The sequence below is a fragment of the Penicillium oxalicum genome, chromosome VII (genome assembly GCF_001723175.1).
Source record: "Penicillium oxalicum strain HP7-1 chromosome VII, whole genome shotgun sequence".
NCBI lineage: Eukaryota > Fungi > Ascomycota > Eurotiomycetes > Eurotiales > Aspergillaceae > Penicillium > Penicillium oxalicum.
The window spans coordinates 331,540-344,290 of NC_064656.1; the positions used below are offsets into that span (position 1 = coordinate 331,540).

Genomic DNA, 12,751 nt, shown 5'->3' on the forward strand with positions numbered 1-12,751 from the left:
ATCCTTCTCGCAACATGAAGAATCATGCTGTTGTTTGAACCGTCTGATCCGGAGGTAACTCAAACGAGACGTAGGAGATCTCCCTCGACACTTGACACTCGACTCCCGAATCTCACCTCTTCCATAACAGTATGGAGTCACGACGGCACGAACCTCTTCATCCCGACACGGTGTCATCGCTTTTCCAGTCAGCAGCTGCCTGCCCAGCTGGCGGGTGCAACTCCTAGAGAGCAGAGGGTTACTAGCAAGCTAGACAACACGGCTGCTTCCTGCGAAAATTCTCAAGCACATTCTGGGTGCTAACATATGTGACTCTTCTCCAGGCGTCATAACTTCGCGCGATTGTAGTACGTGCGCACGGTCACGGCATGGTTTTGACGCTTCCTTGGGGTGATTTCCGAATACTGATACAAAAGGGAAAACAGGCCATAATTGCTGCATGATACTGGAAGCTCGATGTATCTCTCATCTTTGCCGAGGGAAAGAGATGTCAGGTCTACTGGGATATCCTGTCCTAGATCAGTGGGCCACAAACAAATAAAAACCATCTCTCTCGACATTGTCTTTCAAGGTCGCCCAACATCAAATTTGACGGTCAAATCTTGAAGGGTTTGGGATTTCTTGTCGCGGTTTTATTGGCATCTTGCTGAATCAAACTTCCGTCGCTCGGTAGCCTTCCGAGAATTGCACCACATGCTGAACTGATTAAGGCGCACATCCAATTATGACGTTCAAATAAACACCAGTATGCTCAAGATGCACCTCAGAGGCTTGAAGTCTCTCAGTCTGCCCTCTCCGGGTCAGAGGATTTCTTGGGTCTACCTGCATGATCTCACTCGTTGAGTGAGCGAGGCTACCCAATGCACACTGCTCTGCTGATCCAATTCGTACAGGGCCTGTTTAATGAAGGTCCGTTCCTATGCTTACCTGCAGCGCTTCGGCAATTCCGACGAGTGAGAGTGGCAAGTGAGACCCAATAACAAGCTGAAGACCGTTGACGAATTTCCCAATGCAAATGCGAAGCTTTGCAGGTGGATAACGCAAAAAAGAGCGAGGAGAGAGATCACATTCTCCGAAATCCCCGCTGGTAAGCTTACACTAATTCACTCTTCTCGATGATCATTGCCCTATCGAGTGAAAGGCTTGATCGGCTTGGCTCAGCGTGGTATTGTCGGGTTGCTCAGGAGAGCGGGGGAGGTGAAGAATCGCCACGACGCTATTCCCGAGAGGGAAATTGGTTCATTTAGAAAAGAGCATCAACCCCTTCTGAGTTCAAGGCAACTCCCACTCTGACAGATGCACCGGACTTTTCTCCTATGGCTTGAAGACAGTGCCAGGAAAAAAGAGTACCTTCGTTATGGCACTCGGCCCACAATGCATTGACCATTCAAGCAACTTTTCGGGTACGCGGAAAGCTTGTTTGAGGGCCAATTTGAGGAGTATAAGAGGGCCGTCTCACACTTTCAAGGAATCAGTTTAGCAGTCTTTCATCGACCTTTTGTGATCTACAAAACTTCATCAGAAGGCCTCTATCATTTGATCTAGACCTTCTGTTTCGGAAAAATGGTCTACGCAGCCTGGGCTCTTCTGAGCCTCGCAACACTTGGTCATGGCTATGCGACCGAGAAGCGTGCTGGGTCAGCCTCTGCATTCAGCTCCAATTCCGCCGGCAACTACAAGCTATCTTCGATCGCCGCTCCGGTCCAAGGAAGTGGCAATCCTGGGTCAGAATCGACTTGGAAATTGAGCATTGACGATACCAGCTCGGGACATAAGCAGACCATCACTGGATTTGGCGCGGCTGTGACAGATGCGACAGTCACCACCTTCAACCGGCTCTCGAGCTCCAATCTGCAATCGTTGCTCGAGGAGCTGATGACCAACTCTGGCGCCGACTTTAGCTTGATGCGTCACACTATTGGCGCCTCGGATCTTTCAGGTGATCCTGCATACACCTATGACGATAATGGCGGCTCTGCGGACCCATCCATGTCGGGGTTCAATCTCGGTGATCGAGGAAATGCCATGGCGCAGATGCTAGCCAAGATGAAGTCGCTTCAGTCGAAGTTGAAGATTCTCGGATCTCCGTGGAGCGCTCCAGGCTGGATGAAGCTGAATGGTGTCATTGATGGCACCACCAATCAGAATAACTTGAATGACGGATACCTCAGCGGTGGTACAGGCAGCTCCGGCTATGCCCAGGCGTTTGCGAACTATTTCGTCAAATACATCAAGGCCTATCAGAATCTTGGCGCCAATATTGATGCTATTACCATCCAGAACGAACCTTTGAACAGCCAGTCGGGCTATCCTACGATGTACGTCTATGCAGACGAATCCGCGCAGTTGATCCAGAATTATGTCGGACCTGCTCTTGCCAAAGCCGGTCTCAACACTGGAATCTGGGCCTATGATCACAACACTGGTAAGCAAGTTCTCCTCTCGTAAAAGTCACTCAAGCCTATTTTTTTGAGACCTAACCGGACTCCCCTATTCAACGCAAGATGTGCCTTCCTACCCTCAAACCGTCCTCAACACCGCAGGACAATACGTGGACTCCGTGGCTTGGCACTGCTACGCCTCCAATGTCGACTGGGGTGTCCTGACGCAATTCCACAACTCCAACCCTTCCGTCAATCAGTACATGACGGAATGCTGGACTCCCGCCGGGACATGGAACCAAGCTGCCGACTTCACCATGGGCCCGCTCCAGAATTGGGCGTCGGGAGTGATCGCTTGGACTCTGGGCGCCGATGGCTCTGATGGACCCCATCTTTCCAGCGGCGGTTGTGGAAATTGTCAAGGCCTGGTGACCATCAACGGTGACAGCTACACATTCAACCCAGCCTACTATATGATGGCCCAATTCAGCAAATTCATGCCGCCTGGAGCAATAGTACTCGACGGAAGTGGCAGTTACACTTACTCCAGCGGTGGTGGTGTTCAGTCTGTTGCTTCATTGAACCCGGACGGAACTCGATCTGTCGTGATTGAGAACACGTTCAACAATGATATTTATATCACGCTCTCGACTAAGAGTGGACAGCAGTGGAGCGGGAACATTCCGAGCGAATCGGTCACCACTTGGGTACTTCCTGCGGTGTAATGAGAGGACGCAGATCTGGGTCTCATCTAATTGATAGGGCGGACTCATCTTGTCGACCTTGATCGATCAATGTATATAAGTTGAAGATGGTACTCATTCCAGCGCTTGGTCTCCAGGATGAAAATATGACAAAAAAAAGAATTTTTCTATGGGATGGTGAGGAATCAAACATCTCGTCATTTTATTTGGCCGTAATTTGACTGGAAAGGATCGCATATTATCGACCGAGCAATCATGGGTGCACCCTCCCAGCATTGAATTGGTCGTTTCGTTCACGCAATTCCATTGTGAGAAGCCCTGACTTTTCTGTTCAGATTCAGAATCCTACTAGACAATCACACAATTACCAAATACAACTACATTTCATGAAGCTGTAGTCGGAGCTCATCAATGGATTGGTATCACAGCCATTTCGATTGCTGGTCTTCTCTTCATACAGCCGGGAAGACGCCGGGCGCTCCCGCGGAGCCGACTGTTAGGGTTGTGAGGTCACGTGAGTGATGGCACCTGGAGTTACTGAGGCAATTCTTTGATCATTTTATTGAGAGGAATTTCACGGCTGGCGAAAATCATTGAGAAAAAAAAACGCAAATATCATATGCTGCTTTTGTATTCTATCATGTCGAGGTCATTAAATAGTGAGTCGTGGATCAACACCCTATATACCAGATCACACATAGATGGAAAGAGGTAGGGTGAGAGGGAAGATGGCCAAACACTGAGAGTCTTCCTGCTCAGTTGCCATGATTGTTGTCCAACAGGAGATGCAACCCCAGATCAGAATTCGTGATGTGGGTTGGGGGTAAGGGGGTGATCGCTAAAGGCAGGACAAAAAAGTGCGATGGGTGGGGAGAGCCCCAATAGAAGAAGGCCAAGAGTGAGAAGAACAAGAGAGACATAAAAACAAGAACGCCGAAGAGGGTATGCAAGACGTAAAGGGGAAGGATGCAGAATGAGGAAACATAAATTACTGGGCGGCGGAAGCAAGAGATGACTGCAGTGCCTGGGTCATGGCCTCTTCTTGTCGCTTACGCTCCATCTCCATCAAGTACTGGGCATATTTGGAGCGAGGATTGTGGATTCCACATTCGGTCTTCTGCTGACCCTTCCAGCGACCAGAGCGCTCGTCCTCATTTTCAGCGACAGGCTGTGTGGAGTGCCAGTCACCAATGCTCTTGTAGCCTCGGTCAAGGAGCTCGTTGTAAGGCACGTTGTGCTCCTTCACGTAGGCCTTGACTTGTTCAAACGACCAGTTGGCCAAGGGGTTGATCTTGATCAAGCCTGCTTCATCGACCTCGATGACGTCCAGGTCGCCACGCTTACCACCCTGGCTACGGCGACGACCAGTGAGAACAGCGTGAACATTCAACTCTCTGTAGGCACGCTGAGCGGGCTCAACCTTGGCCACCCAGTCATACAGCTGGTCGTCAGCCTCCCAAAGACGAGCTCCATACTTGGACTCGAACTCGGCAGGAGTGTCGGCACCCAAGGGCTTGTAGACATGGATGTTGTTGAGTGGGTAGCGTTTCCGGACCTTGTCCACAAGGCTCAGGGTCTCGGAGAAGTGGTGAAGGGTGTCAAGGAAGATGAGGTCAACCATTTGAGGGCGTGGCACATTCAGTTTTGACATCATGTCCAATGTGACCAGACCCGTCAAGCCAAAGGCAGTGGTCTGGAACAGGTGAGGCAGTGATGTGATACACCATCTCAGGATTTCTGTGTATAGATATCTTTGAGTCAGACCCTGTTCTCCAGGCAGAAAGCGGGGTTACCAGGTCGAGGCACCCGCATTGAAGTTAAACATACCTTGAGGCTCGAGAAATTGCAGTTGACGGTTTAGGAATTGAAGATGAGGCTTGGTGAAGACTATCTCGGGGACGTATTCCTCACTGGAGCCCCCGCTCACATATCCAGACTCAGTGTTGGCATCTCTGGAGTCGATGCCATTCTCGACATCAGAGGGATAGTTCTTTGCAGGCATCGTGTGAAGAGTCGGAAGATAATGCGAGTGCAATGTACAAGATGTGATGGATGTATAAAGCAAAGAGAAGGCTGGGACTTGTCTAGCAACACAAAAGTGACGTGTTGGACAATGGAAGGCGTGAGATGAAGGAGGCCGGTGTCGGTGCTGGTCTGGATATAAAAGAGGAACGAGTGGATTATCGAGCACGACATCATCCTGGCATCTTCATGCCTAGCATTTCTCATCCATCATCCGGTTCCAATGCCGTCCGATTCTGCCGGGCCAGCCGGGGGAGCAATCACGCAATTTTGGCGACCGCCTTCAAGCACGCAATTGTTGCATTTTTGGTACCTGTGGGGTACCGAAATCTCCAATTTTGTCAGAGTGCCCTGTCAATCGCATGCCTTCTTCAAGATTCGACTAGCTAGACGTAGCGTAGCGTCCATCTTGATTGGAAATTTTGCTTATGAAAGAGCTGATCCATGCGCCGGGTCAATAGCGAAGGGCGTGCGCGATCATTGCTTCTCGCTCATGGAGAACCCCATCCGGCTGACCAATCCATTCCTTCGATGGATGAGATTGCATCGCCTGTAAATCCTTTAATCTAATGGATGATGTTAGAATTGGTCTGAACATTGAGACAAAGACTGACTTGTCAAACGTTTACCCGATTTGACATGGATCCTGAGCCTACCTAGTACTGGTAAATTTGCGACATATCGAAAGTTCCGGTCTCGCCTTGACTTTGATGTCGATGGCACGGAGCTTCTCCCTTGGGTCATTATGCTGAGCGGTGAAAGATATTCACGTGATTTACAGTAGACATGGTCCTTCGTACGGCGAATGCGATGCGATGCCCAAAAGGGTCTGAAAAAACCACCAGCCTGCCCGATCCGCTCTCCAACGCGGGGGGCACCTTCCCAGATCTTGGTCGCAGTCAGGTGACATGGCGGGCCTTGGGAGTAACACGTGCTGATCACCCACCTGGGAAAGTGGGCTTGCAAGTGGACTCAGAATCAGCAAAGCTGCCTGAGGTCGTGTACAGTGCCGGTATCTCAGGCTATCCATCTTTTCTATTCATTCTTATTGTAAAGTTCTTCAGAGATGGCTGAATCCACTGCTTCCCGCCAACGCCCCTCGTTGGGCCAAATGCGCAGCAACTCGTTCCTCCAGGATCACCAGCAGTATAAGCCCCCCGTCAACCAGACAATCGGAGAGGTTCTGGGTGCGCTACCGGATGAGGTCACACTGAGCAACCCTATCAAGCCCGACCCGGAGCGTGTTACAGACAGTGGAATCATTCACAGTCTCTTCAACCGTCAGGCCAATCCACTTCCCCAGGGTACCCCGCGTATCGTCGCAACCATTTTCTACAAGTCCGCCAATCCAGTGCACCCGACGTACCACCCCGACGTTTCCCCCGCGTTGCGTCCTGGAAACAAACTTCCGTCGCCCCAGATCCCTTCGGGCTCAGCTCCGTCTGTGGACATTGAGAAGATTCCACGCGAACCGCCCGTGCCGGAGCCCGAGCCGCTCGACCACCTATACGGACCTTATGTCTCGCAGCTCTGTCTGACCAACTTCCTGCAAGTTTTAGAGTCTCTCCCTACCCCTTACCAGCGTACATACACATCACACAGGTGTCTCGACCGTGAGGAACAGCCACATGTGGTCGAGGTGACATTTTCCCCGCCGCCTGACCCGGCGTACCTCTCGTTCGACGATCTGCGCAAGCATGAGAGCATCTGGCGCTTCGAGCGCGAGTGGAACGTCGAAGTGGTTCTGCAGCAGGAGAGCGTCTTCCGCCGACACAAACGACTGGCGGTGTTCGATATGGATAGCACTTTGATTGAAAATGAGGTCATTGATGAAATTGCCAAGTTTATCGGTGTAGAGAAGGAGGTCTCGGTAGGTTGCGCAACACACCACACCGCGCCGTAGACGTTGTGGGCGATGTACTGATTCGCAGTGATGCCGTAGGAAATCACCGAGCGTGCCATGAATGGCGAGCTCGACTTCTCCGCCTCATTGAAGGCGCGTGTCAGTCTGCTCAAGGGGGTCCCGGCCGATGTTTTTGATAAACTCAAGTCTGTCTTGACTATCTCAAGGGGGGCCCGCGAGCTGTGTCGCGCTCTGAAGGCTCTTGGGTTCAAGATGGCTGTTCTGAGCGGCGGGTTCCAGCCTCTGGCCGAATGGCTTGCTGGTGAACTTGGCTTGGATTTTGCCGTTGCAAACCACGTAAGTAGCTCAAAGAAACGTCAGATTACAGCGACTCACGAATTTTTCTTCCACAGCTGGAAATCGACCCGACATCGCAAACCTTGACCGGCAAGCTGGTCGAGTCTAAGCCCATCATTGACGCGGCCCAAAAGCGCTCGCTCTTGCAGTCCATCGCAGCGGAACACAACATTCCTATTTCTCAGACTATCTCTGTGGGCGACGGAGCCAATGATCTTCTCATGCTGCATGCTGCAGGCTTGGGAGTGGCCTGGCGCGCCAAGACCAAGGTCCAGCTTGAGGCTCCAACTCGTATCAATGGACAGAGTCTCACTGACATTCTCTACCTGCTCGGCTTGGATAACGAGGATATTATGGAGCTATGTACTGGGCCGGCTCCTCAAGCTCAATGAGCGTCTTTGAGACGATTATTCGTCTTAGGTAGCTGGCTGGGCAGCTACTCGGCTGGTGAATCATTCACTGGTACCTGACGGGCCATGCACATGGACTCGGTCATTCGCCACACAACTCAAACACTTTTGCTCGAACTTTCGATGTTAAAGAAATCGCGTTCAACGCGCCAGCCTCATTATTTTACTTGGCTTGATCCATGGAAATTCTTTTCTCATATTTTCCCACTTGAGTCAGTGGAGTCAAGGCCCAGTCGTGGCATTGAATATTCATGTTCTGTCTCTGAAAGAAACCTGCGGTTGCAATGTAAATTTCCCCGAACGGCACAGCAGAGCGCAAATATAGCATCACGTAAACAACCGTTGAATCAGGTATGAATTACTTCCAATGAAGCCACAGGCATCCGAACCAAAACCATATAGTGAGAAAAGCGTCCTAGTATTTTTTGCGTGCCAGTCCACGCACGGAATCAATGTTCATGCAAGATGTACAAGAGAGCAAATATTGACGGTGATACAGAAAAGTAAGAGCCAGTCCCAATGTTGAATCAGATAGGAAAACAGCCCCCTGATACCGACCAAACCAATGCAATGTTAACGCCAAGTGAAACACAAAAAAACCATTAAGAAAAGGATATCCATGAGAATTATTAAGCCAATTGAAACGGCCTGGCCGCCCCTCGAACCATTTTAGAGGCACCGTTCTTCAAGCGACAGGTTTGTCCGTAGAAGCCGAGGCTGAATCCACGGCGGAAGTCACGCCTCCACTTGCAGCACGGCGTTTCTTGAGCACATTCTCAATGAATGCCTCACCCGCCTTGTAACTGCTGCGGACCAGAGGACCAGAGGCGCAGTACAGGAAGCCCATTTCCAGAGCTCGCTTGCGCCAGAATTCGAAACGATCGGGCGTGACGTACTCGTGTACTGCCATGTGACGTTTGCTGGGCCGCATGTATTGGCCAAAAGTGACAACGTCAACCTTGACGGCGCGCAGCTGTCGCAGAGCATCCTCGATTTGCTCGTCGGTCTCACCGAAGCCAAGCATTAGCGAGGTCTTGGTGATTAGATCCGGCCGAGCTTGCTTGGCAGCATCCAAAACCCGAATTGACTGCTGGAAGGTGGCGCGACGATCCCGAATGTGCGGTGTGAGCGCCTCCACAGTTTCGACGTTATGGGCATACACGTCCAGGCCGGATCGCGCAACCAAGGCAACCATATCCATGTTTCCCCAGTAATCACCCGTCAAACACTCGACGAGGATGTTGGGCGCCTTCTGCTTAATCTTGATGACAGTTTCAGCGAAGTGGCGGGCGCCGCCGTCTGCCAGGTCATCGCGATCGACACTGGTCAAGACGACGTAGCCAAGTCCCCAGCGTGAGATTGCTTCGGCGGTATTTTCGGGTTCATGGGGATCGAGAGGCGCTGGAGTGCGGCTAGTCTTCACGCTGCAGAAGCGGCATCCGCGCGTGCAAGTATCACCCATCAACATGATCGTCGCTGTCGCCGCGGACTTGTCACTGCCACCCCAGCAGTCGGAGATGTTGGGGCAGCGAGCCTCCTCACAAACAGTATGTAAGTTGAGACCTCGCAGATCCTTCTTCAACCGTTGGTAGTTCTTGGAGTCAGGGATGGGCGTCTTCAACCACGAAGGCAAACGAGTCATTTCCTTCTTGCGACCAGCGGGCCCGACCAGGGCCGTTTTGAGCTCATAAGCCTCCGAGGCGTCAAGAGGCTCCTCTTTGCCTCCTGATACAAAGTCGGAAAAGGAGGGGCCTGCATTCAATTTGTCTTTGAAAGTTGTGGCTCGCCGCCGCGTCATTGCATCGGACGAGGTTGAGGTGGCGGAAGAGGCATCAGTTGTGGCATAGCTGCGACTTGTGATAGGGAATACCGAAGAACCCAAAAATTGGCCAGTCGATCGAACGGACGATAGACGCTGGAAAGCTCTCGTAGAGGCTGACATTGTGGCGAGGGTGTGAAATTCTCGGACGTTTGCAAGTGAGAAGATCAGAAACCGTCAGGGAAAGATAAGACGCCGATACTACAGAATCCCGCGGGAAACCGTTCTGCGTTCTGACTAAGACTCGCCGTCTGATCGGAGCATGGTTGTTCCGCCGATCTGCAATAAAGCAATCCGGTGCCAAGGTTAAGCTACTGTTGAGTTGTGGGGACCGGAGATCACAGCCCTGGGCAAGGAACTACGGTCAGTAAGATTATTATGCAAGCCCCTACAAGGGGGGCAGGGTCGTTAATAATGATGTACGTTTGCCGGATACAAGTCAATAAACGCTACCCGTACGGCTGAACGAGGAAACTGAGATCTTCCTCGTGTTGATGGCGAAAAGAGATCCTTTGATTTTTTCGTTTTGGACAAATGAGATGTGATTAAGATTATGTATGGTGGTAGATGTTGTAGTAAGCTAATAATTCAATTTCCATGCGACCGATCGTCGCAATGAATCCGTAATGAGTTTTGGAACGCAAGCCGCCATGCAAGGGTATGGAAAAGATGAAAACAAAAGGATAGAAAAAAAAAACAGGTGACAGTAGGGAAGATTCGAGTCAATTGAAGATAGAAATGGTAGGAAAAGAAATCCAGTGAGTGAATGCCCGATAGAAGAGCAGGTGTGACAAAGGAAAGGTTGGAAGCAGAGAAGGGAGCGGAACGCTGAATGAGACAGGGCGATAAAGAGTGGAGGTTCTCTAGTAAAAGACAGTGGCAGCCTGACTCAAGGCAATTGTACGAGAAGTTGAACAGGATAAGGGAGGGTCAAGAGTTGTCTCAGACGTGTGTTTCGAGGACTTGGGCGAGTACTTCAATAGCTGATTTCAGCATACCATCAGACTGGCCACTGATGGCGAATAAAAGGTTGTCGATGATCCGTTCGATATGGTGACGAAGATCCGCAGTACGAGAGCCGGGCGCTGGGTCTTTAATGCGACCAGGCGACGCTGTGGGAAGCTGAATTCCCAAGGTGCTGTACGCCTTTGCGGGGACGGCCTCAATGTTGTAGTGTTCGCTTCGTCTTGATAAAGATGGTTTTCGTCGCTGTAACTTGCCAAGTGAATGGAGGTAGTTGCGTGCGATCAGTGCCGCACACAGACAATCCAGCAAGTTCTCTGCGACGGCGGGAAAGATTGTTCGGAAATGTCGCAAGAGAGTTTTTTCATCATTTTTGCGAAGGAAAACAATAACTGGAGAAGCAAGTCGTAGCATATAGCGTGGGAAATCTTTCACGGAGTGCTCAAGCTCACTGAGCGACCACTCATGGTCATCCAATGTCCATTGGTAGTCCCATGAGGCTTGTTTTTCAAGTTGTTCCCCTTCAGACGGACGTGGCGTATGACCTGGAGAGTGTGTGCGCAGAGACGGGGATGCCCTCGGACTAACGCTGCCCGAACGAATTTCTGCCTTGGGCGAACTCTCGTGCCCGCTGAAAGTCGAGTCAAGCCTGTCACCCGTCACCGTAGACGTAACGCTGTCAGAAGTCAACGATCCAGGATCTGAGAACATATCGTCGTCTGTGGAGTCAGTATAGGGACGAGTGTGACACCTTGATTCGTGGGTCTCATAGCCACTGTCAGAGGGGTCTGGAGGCGTCTCAAGGGGGGTGTCAGGGCTGAATGCGGAAACCTCTTCTTGCCGCTGATCTGGAGTCATCGGGATGCACGCCGAGTGATGAATGATGAATGGCGGTGCAAACGGTGGGCCTGGTGGCGCCATGGAGGGAGACAATTGTCGTGAAATGTCAACAAGTTTAGGCTTGCTGGCTACAGCAAATCTCTGTTTCAGGATGTTCGGTCAGATCGCGATAGCCGTGTGATATGGGGGTTTAAACTTACCACTGGTTCCTCAAGGGTTCTTGCCTCGGCAAGCAAATTCAATTTTGGCATTGACAGATTTTGTTCAATGATCTGGCACTTTCGACGATTGAATTCCTTGGGGTTCTCGTGCTTATCAAGCCTGTCGTGTGGAACACCTTGCAACCATGTCTCACAATACGAGAAATTGCTGGGTATCCAACTCGCTCCGCTTGAAACCGTGGTTGTGCGTGGCCGTTGAGGTGTCGGAGAGGCGGAAGACATGGAGAGTTCGACGCTGTAGTGTGAAGCAGGCGATTGGGGTGTTCTTTTATCTACACCTCCACGTTCCTCACTTGAACTGGAGGCTGCCAGAGTTTCTTCGCACTGTCGAATCAGATTCGAGTGTGCCTCGTGGACATTGGTGACATCCGTGCGCCGCTTTTCAGGTGCCTTGGCTTGCCGGTCTGCTGGTCGATATGGTTGATAGGAAGGTTTGGAATCCACAGCCGCATCCTGGAATGGTCCTTGATACGATCCCTTCTGATCCGTCCTGGGCTCAGTGCTCACAAACTGTGAGCTACTCATGCACCTTCTAGCAACGGATCCTGGTTGCAGATGATTTTTCTGGTGAGGGTTGGGATCTTTTTGAGTTTCAAAGTAAGATGCATCAGGCCCAGCACTTGCCGGCCTGGATTCGGAAATTGGAGGGCTGGGTAACAAGCCAAATGCGGCCATGCTCGATGATGTTAGATTTTGGTCTGATCGCCACGTTCTCAATGCATGGCCCGCCGGCGACTTCGATGACTGACGCGTAGGTCTCGTGGAGAAAGGCAGCGTCCCATCGCAGGAGGCCGATACTGGTGACGATGCGGATACAGGAGACCCTGGCAGCCTTAGTTGGAAAGGTTCCTTCATCTTCCGCACAGATCGAAAAGGTGAAGCACAAGATGATGTTCGGTCTGCAGTCCTGCGTGGAAGAGGCACAGAAATCTCATGCATGTCTGCTGATGGCAATGTCGGAGCTGGCGCAAAAGATAAGGACGGTGGATAATGTTTGCTTGTTCGGCGCCGAGGTTGATATGTAGGAGACCACCTTCGCGGGGACGGTATAGGGTCCAGAACACAATCCCGGATCGTCATACCATCGGGGTCTATTGATTCACTCCTGGAGGCTTGTCTCTTTATTCGGGTTTCAATTCGAACCGGTGGACATATGGGTTTGGACACTTGTGGGAGCCCAGGCTCCATACT

At 51.2% G+C, this 12,751-nt stretch overlaps 5 protein-coding genes across 5 annotated transcripts; 2 read left to right on the forward strand and 3 right to left on the reverse strand.

Annotated features, from left to right (window-relative positions):
* Positions 1-1,563: 1,563 nt before the first annotated feature.
* POX_g08638 (Endo-1,6-beta-D-glucanase neg1) lies at positions 1,564-3,106 on the forward strand (the record flags this gene model as incomplete). Its single annotated transcript, XM_050117408.1, has 2 exons — positions 1,564-2,425; positions 2,505-3,106. 2 exons carry the CDS (start codon positions 1,564-1,566, stop codon positions 3,104-3,106), a joined length of 1,464 nt encoding a protein of 487 aa, XP_049965552.1.
* A 967-nt stretch (positions 3,107-4,073) lies between these two features.
* Positions 4,074-5,087, reverse strand: POX_g08639 (Phosphoadenosine phosphosulfate reductase; the record flags this gene model as incomplete). Its single annotated transcript, XM_050117409.1, has 2 exons — positions 4,074-4,822; positions 4,913-5,087. 2 exons carry the CDS (start codon positions 5,085-5,087, stop codon positions 4,074-4,076), a joined length of 924 nt encoding a protein of 307 aa, XP_049965553.1.
* Positions 5,088-6,173: 1,086 nt separating this feature from the next.
* On the forward strand, positions 6,174-7,699 carry POX_g08640 (Phosphoserine phosphatase; the record flags this gene model as incomplete). The annotated part of the gene is made up of 3 exons (XM_050117410.1): positions 6,174-6,977; positions 7,050-7,307; positions 7,364-7,699. The coding sequence occupies 3 exons, from the start codon at positions 6,174-6,176 to the stop codon at positions 7,697-7,699; spliced, it is 1,398 nt and encodes a 465-aa protein (XP_049965554.1).
* A 703-nt stretch (positions 7,700-8,402) lies between these two features.
* Positions 8,403-9,659, reverse strand: POX_g08641 (Lipoyl synthase; the record flags this gene model as incomplete). Its single annotated transcript, XM_050117411.1, has 1 exon — positions 8,403-9,659. The coding sequence occupies one exon, from the start codon at positions 9,657-9,659 to the stop codon at positions 8,403-8,405; it is 1,257 nt and encodes a 418-aa protein (XP_049965555.1).
* Positions 9,660-10,478: 819 nt separating this feature from the next.
* POX_g08642 (uncharacterized protein) lies at positions 10,479-12,235 on the reverse strand (the record flags this gene model as incomplete). The annotated part of the gene is made up of 2 exons (XM_050117412.1): positions 10,479-11,480; positions 11,540-12,235. The coding sequence occupies 2 exons, from the start codon at positions 12,233-12,235 to the stop codon at positions 10,479-10,481; spliced, it is 1,698 nt and encodes a 565-aa protein (XP_049965556.1).
* Between the last annotated feature and the right edge of the window lie 516 nt (positions 12,236-12,751).